At 45.9% G+C, this 7,500-nt stretch overlaps 1 protein-coding gene across 4 annotated transcripts in view; it reads right to left on the minus strand.

Moving 5' to 3' along the window:
• The window catches only part of LOC105910660 (1-phosphatidylinositol 4,5-bisphosphate phosphodiesterase beta-4), an 88,553-nt gene that overhangs the window by 40,327 nt on the left and 40,726 nt on the right, over positions 1-7,500 (minus strand). For all 4 annotated transcript variants that reach the window (XM_031581354.2, XM_031581356.2, XM_031581355.2 and 1 more), the window contains 2 exons: positions 6,087-6,184; positions 1,090-1,170 (listed from right to left, as the gene is read on the minus strand). In XM_031581354.2, the coding sequence (XP_031437214.1) occupies positions 1,090-1,170; positions 6,087-6,170 (165 nt within the window). In that variant the 5' untranslated portion in view covers positions 6,171-6,184. The remainder of the gene's footprint in view (positions 1-1,089; positions 1,171-6,086; positions 6,185-7,500) is intronic.

Consider the following 7,500-nt stretch of genomic DNA (forward strand, 5'->3'; position numbering starts at 1 on the left):
TTGAATGCCATTAACTCTGGTGACTCCGATGTTTTAATGGTGTCATTCATCTTCCCTGCATAAACGTAGCGGGTGTTAAACACCTCCTGGTAAAAAAAGTTATTACACCAATGTTTATCAACATTTACTTTCTCTTTTCATTGCTGTATTTTACTGTAAAATAACATCTCATCTTGCTGTTTAGTTTAACTTTGTCACTTTGGTACATTTCTCAGATCACAATTCAAATTCTCAAAACAGTTTCTTCACCTTCATCCATCTAGTCATTGGTGCACAACATCACAGCAATTTCTCATTCTTTTTAACCTTTTGCAAATGCTTTTCCACGTTCATGCAAAAGAGTATGGAAAAGCATCTGTTTAGTCTTTAGTCCCCCCAAAACATCTAGCTATCTAATCATTGTGGGAGTCATGACATGCAGATGGGTCATTATGATAAACCAGCTATCATTATGTGTCAGTCATATACTTCATCAGTTTCAGTGACATTGTATTTTTGGAATGTTTACTAAATGACCTGTCATTCAAACCTTTATTATTTACACGTGATTGATGAGGATCGATTCAATTAGTTAAAAGGCAAAACATGAGTGTAAAACCCCATAGGCCACCAAGCCAGCTTGAGGGAGGATCCAGTAACAGTGCGACACAATATTGGGTGTTTTGGCCAGCGTGACTAGCCGTACTAGCCGTGTGTCTGGATGTGACGTGCTGAGCTGACAGTGTGACGTGAATGACATTTGTGACAGGGGTAGGCTGCCAGTGTGACGTGAATGACAGGCTTTTTTTCACCTCCAGTGGCTCGATTTGAATAGTTCCTCTATGGAATGGCGCCACTGGGGAAAAGCTAGACCACTGCGGCGCGCCTTGCTTTTATGTGACGTTTCTGACAGGCTTGAAAAAGCAGTGTGACAGTTGTGACAGTGCGACATTTGATTATGGTGATCAGCGAGCCCCATAGACTGCCTCACCTTGCTGGAGGACTTCTGCACTCACACACACACACACACACACACACACACACACACACACACACACACACATACAAAACACACACACAACACACACACACACACACACACACACACACCTTGCCATCGCTCTTCCAAGAGAGGAAGAAGCCGAACTCGTCCACTTTGAACACACAGCTGGGCTCGAACACAAAGGGGTCCTGAGGAACAAGCACAGAAAAGAATGTTAGTGTGTTTAACATTTGTGTGCGTGTGTGTTTTGGAGAGAGTAGTGTGTGTGTGTGTGTGTGTGTAAGTGTGAGATCTGCACCAGAGGGGACACAATGGTGCAGTACATCACTATAGAAAGAAAATACCAGAAAGTAGACTTCAGGATATATTTTCACTCTACTCTCTCCCAAACACGCGCACACACACACACACACACACACACACACGCACGCACGCACGCACTGAACAGCGAGCAGCCACACAGTAAACAGTAAGGCAGATAGAAGAGAGAGGGAGAGCGTGGTGAATACAAACAGCACCTTGGTACCAATACCCAGCGGCCCTGGAGACCAACACAGCCCACTGCCCCTGTGCCTGGGCAACAGGTCTCTGTGAAAGAAACAAAAGGCTCAAATGCCAAACACACACACACACACACACACACAAACACACGCACACACACACACACACACACACACACACACACACACACACACACCCACACACAGGGACGGACAAATATATTTAGCCCGCTGCCTCTATTTGAACAGGCAGCGAGGCGTGTGTGTGTCTACGCCCTTTGTGTGAGGGATTGATTGAGGTGGGTTGTGCCAATTATAGCAGGAGTGCTGTGATTGATTTCCACTGCCTTGAGTTACTGCCACGCTCAGTGCTCACACACACACACACGGCTCCTTTTCATCCAGCCGCCCATGCCAGCTCTGACGCCAGTTGCTCATGTTAACCATCCTAAATGAGTAAGCAGAAGAATGGGCAAGTCAACTGCAAAGTGGGCACCGGTGCCAGGGCAAAGAGATGAAACATCACCATACTTCTCCATGGAAACGTACTACCCACACTTACACTGCCATAATTCTCCATAGAAACCTACTACACACACTAACACTGCCATACTTCTCCATGGAAACCTACTACACACACTTACACTGCCATAATTCTCCATAGAAACCTACTACACACACTTACACTGTCATAATTCTCCATAGAAGCCTTCTACACACACTAACACTGCCATACTTCTCCATAGAATCCTACAACACACAGTAACACTACTTCACACATTCACCATTGTCCTTAGGGCTTCTGTTACTCTTTCACTGGCTACTCTGACGGGCCCTGGGTCCTCAACTCTGCAGAGGGAAGTGAATGTGTGCTGTAAGCCATGGATATCAGCCATGGACGTATTACACACACCTGGAGAGAGATGTCCATTCATCTTGTTTCATGGTGCTAATCTTTGGCAACAAACGTATGAGGAGCCAATTGCCTGGGCCGCAAACGCCGCATGATCATTGGCTACGGTTACTAAAACACAGGCTTTTGGCTTTTTAGACTTGAGATTTCAGGAGGGGCCTTTCAGGCCATTTTGTGACATTCCAGCCCCAATCCATCATTAAATGTTGAATTGACTTTGATGCGACATCCACCCTGATGATGCTGGCGGGGGTCAGCAGCGTACGCCACGCTAGCAGACGCCAGCACGGTTAGCAGCATACGCTCTCCCAGCGCCAGGTTGGTGCCGGTGACGACAGAGACGACCGGAGTCTTTAAGAGCCGCCGCCGCCATGGAGGGTGGGGCTGAACCAAAAGCCAGGAGAGCGCCTCAAAAACAGGTGCAGCGCCGCCCGTCACGACCCCGTCCAAATTAAACTCCCAGCATGCAACAGAGGGGAAGTGGGGAGGTGGGAGCGCGCTGACAGTGTGTGTCCAAACAAATCCTCTGCCACAAGGCAAGGTCGCCGATTTGCTCCAAAATCACACCGCGGGAGAAATGATCCCTGGTGACATACCCAGTGCCATACGACCTTCATAAAGCTACTTGACCTTCAAATCCATCATGACTCCTTCATTTAACAGGAGAAGATGCCTATACTCTACTTGCCTTACCTTACCTTGCCTTACTAGTTTCACACACACACACAATAATGAAGGCATGTTACATAAGCAATGTATACAAATCATACGATACCATACAGTACAATACATTCAACAGTATGCACAACCTTGACTGATTAGGCTTTGGAAAAGATTTAGTGTAAACTCAAACAGCCCCATGGTAACATCAGACACACACACACACACACACACACACACACACACACACACACACACACACACATACACACACAGACACACAGAGGGAGTGGCATACACTCAGAGACTGATTGATATTAATCATTTTAATTAGCCTGAACTTAATGGGGAGAGAGATGGAGAGGATGAACTAATGAAAGAAACAAAAAAACTCCAGAAAGAGACAGGGAGAGAAGGAGAGAGAGGGAGAGAGAAAAGAGAACAGGAAGGAAACTAGAGAAGAGAGAGTGAGAGAGAGAGAGAGAAAGAGAGAGAGAGTGAGAGAGAGAGGGACACAGGGAGATAGAGAGATAGCGAGAGAGATAGAGAGAGCGAGAGAGAGAGCGAGAGAGAGAGGGAGACAGAAGGATGGCTGGCCCCTGTGTAGCTTGAGCTGTAATATTCCTCCAGAGGTAAGAGGCCAATTAGATGACTATCAGACCACCGCCGTTAGGGAGGAGGAATGAACATAGACACTCTAGCACACACACGCGCGCACACGCACACACACGGACACGCACACACACACACACACACACACACACACACTCACGCACACGCACACGCTCACGCACACACACACGCACACAGCCTTTCTTCTCACTTAGAGTCTGATGGGGTGGGCCCCTCTAGCAGACAACACATTCTCATGAGGAAAAGCAGAAGCCCCAGTTATATATGTGTGTGAGTGTGTGTGTGTGTGTGTTGGTCACTTATGTATATTTGGGAGTTCACTTTTGTGTGTGTGTGTGTATGTATGTGTGTGTGTGCAAGTGTGCATTCGTGTTTATGGCCACTGATGGGAGTTCATTCCTGTAGGGGTATGGGTGTGTTGTGTGTGTGTTTGTGTGTGTGTGTGATCATTGGTGTGTTTGGTCACTTCTCTCTGTGTGGCCACTTGTACTAAGCAGTCAAACATACACAAGTGTTTGTATGTGTGGGTGCGTGTGTGTGCGTGTGTGTTTACTGTCAATGATCGCATCACTTCCGCTTCCATTTTGTCGTAGCATAGCAACGGTGAGGGGACAGCCCGCTGTGCTTCATCCGAGCCCCCCTTATTTACATACCATTGCCATGGAGACGGTGTCTACCTCCTTAATCAACACACACATACACACACACTCACACACACACACACACACACACACACACACACCCTTGTGAAGCCTTCAGAGGGAATCCTCTCTGATATGCATCATCAGACTGAGGATGTTTACGCTGCATCATGTCCTCTAAGGCAGAGTAAGGCACACCCTGTCCTCACACACACACACACACACACACTCTATCAATCTTTCTGTCTTTCTCATTCTCAAACACACACACGTGCACACACACACACACACACACACACACACACACACACACTCTATCAATCTTTCTGTCTTTCTCATTCTCAAACACACACACGTGCACACACACACACACACACACACACACACACACTCTCTCTCTCTATCTTTCTCTGTCTTTCTCTCTTTCTCAAACACACACACACACACATACGCACCGACACACACACAGACACACACACATCCACCCAGAGGGAGCCTGTGGGATAAGTGGCCTGATTGAGTTATAAAGGGGAAATGTGCATTGGGAGTGGCCTGGGATGGCTTATCTTAGGGGACACCCTAAGACAGACACAGAGAAGAGAGGGAAAGAGAGAAAGAGAAAGAGATAGAGAGAGAGAGAGAAAGAGAGAAAGAGGTGCTGAGGGGAAGAGAGAGAGAGAGAAAGAGAGAGAGAGAGAGAGATGTTGAGGGAAAGAGAAAGAGAGGGAGTAGGAGAGAGATAAAGAGAGAGAGGAGAGGGAGTAGGGGAGAGAGAGAAGAGTGGGTGAGAGAAAGGAAGAGAGAGATGTTGAGGGAAAGAGAAAGAGAGAGGGGGAAGAGAAACAAAGAAGCTCAAACAAAAGAGAAAACATGAGAAGGAGAGGGTAAGAGTGAAAGACAGAAAGAGAGTTGAGCAGGGGAGAGAGAGAAGAGAGAGAGAGGGTACGAGAGAGGACAGAGAGTGAGGGAGAGAGAAGAGAGAAGAGAGAGGGAGTAGGAGAGAGATAAAGAGAGAGGAGACAGAGATTGAGAAAGAGAGATGAATCACCTCGAGGGAGAGAGAGGGAGGAAAGAGAGAGAGAAGAGAGGAAAAGAGAGAAGAGAGGAGAGGGGGAGATAGAAGAGAGGGAGGGAGAGAGAAAAAGAGAGAGAAGAGAGAGGGGGATCCAGTAGGGGGGTTGTAGTGTCACACAGTAGGAGCAATCGATTCACTGCTGGCTGCTGGTCTCAGACAAGGGCCATGACTAATCCTCACACACACACACACACACACACACACACACACACACACACACACACACACACACACACACACACACACACACAGGTTCAATAAACGAGTGTTTGAATCGCCCACTCTCTCTCTCTCACTCACACACACACACACAGGTTCAATAAACGAGTGTTTGAATCGCCCCACTCTCTCTCTCTCTCACTCACACACACACACACACACACACACACACACACACACATACACACAGGTTCAATAAACGAGTGTTTGAATCGCTCCTCTCTCTCTCTCTCACACACACAAATCTTCAGACAGAAAGGATGACTCAACTACAATAAAAGTATTCAAGCAAGTGAAGAACACATAGGACCAATTATATGGGTAGCCAACAGAGAGTGAGAGAAAGGTAGAGATGAGAGGACAGAGAGAAAGACAAAGAGAGAAGGGGGGGTGGAGAAAGGTAGAAATGAAAGAAGAGAGAGAGAGACAAAAGGAGAGAGATTAAGAAAGAGAGATGAATCACCTCGTCAAATCTGTCGAAGGTGGCTCCCTCCTGGAGGAAGGCCGGAACATTCCGCTGCCAGTTGAACTCATAAGACTTCGTCATGACTGCTCACCGACCTGATGGCAAGACACAAGAGACTATTAGAGAGAGAGACATTCTGTGTGTGTGTGTGTGTGTGTGTGTGTGTGTATGTGTGTGAGAGAGAGAGACCTTTTGGGAAGGAAAGAGAGAGACCTGCATGGAGAGTGTGTGTGTGTATGGAGTGTGTGTGTGTGTGTGTGTGTGTGTGTGTGTGTGTGTGTGTATGTGTGTGTATGGAGTGTGTATGTGTGTGCATGGAGAGTGTGTGTGTGTGTGTATGGAGAGTGGTATAGTGTAGGCCCAAAATCACTAAATAAGGCATGCAGGACACAATTAGGCCAAAACTCATTGGTTTGCACGAGATAAATATAAGAACTGGGTTTAGATAGGATAGAGGAAACAGATGAAGTGTTGGCCAATCACATTGACCCCTCATGTTCACATGACCAGGTCAATGACCAATCAAACGTCCCCAGCCACACTTCCACTTGCAGTACAGGCACGGCTAGACGAGGACGAAGCCGATGTTCTGATAAGACCAGTGCTGTGCCCTACACTGGCTTTGATAGCATAGCTTTGATTCCAGGAAGAGAAGTTTACTCACACTGACACACTCACACACACTCACACACACTCACACACACAGCTCAGTACCCTGTAGCAGACACTGAAGGATTAGGTTCTGAAGCAGTTCCTGCATCTCTGTGTGTGGTAGCTTTAAACCTCTCTAAACATGGTACACACACACACACACACACACCTCTGTGTGTGGTAGCTTTAAAGTTTAAACCTCCCTAAACATGGTAGAAAACCAGGATCCAAATATCACCTCAGACGAGAAGCAGCACAGAAACACACACACACACACACACACACACACACACACACTAGGGCTGAACGATTTGGGAAAATAATCTAATTGCGATTTTTTCCCCCCCAATATTGCGATTGCGATTTAACATGCGATTTTTTTTTATTTTATCCTAATTTTTTTCCCAACAATTTGTAATGAATGATTTAAATATGACCAACACAATATTAGATACATTTAGTGTAAAATATTATTTCCCACATTTTACATTTTTATTTAACTGCACATTACAGAATCAAGAACAACAAATCGGTGGCTTTGCCACACTGCATTTAAGTAATTTAAACAAAGTCATTGTAAGAATAAACACAATGCGTGCAGTTTTTAAACACTGTGTGCAAAATGTACCATCTTAAGAAAAAAAGAAAAAATTATTATTATTTTTATTTATTTTTTTAGACCACGTTTTTTAATCGCGAATGTTGCGGTGAGAAAATCGCGTTCTATCATATCGCGATTAAATCGCAAATGCAATTAATG

Source organism: Clupea harengus, chromosome 15, assembly GCF_900700415.2.
Source record: "Clupea harengus chromosome 15, Ch_v2.0.2, whole genome shotgun sequence".
Classification (NCBI taxonomy): Eukaryota; Metazoa; Chordata; class Actinopteri; order Clupeiformes; family Clupeidae; genus Clupea; species Clupea harengus.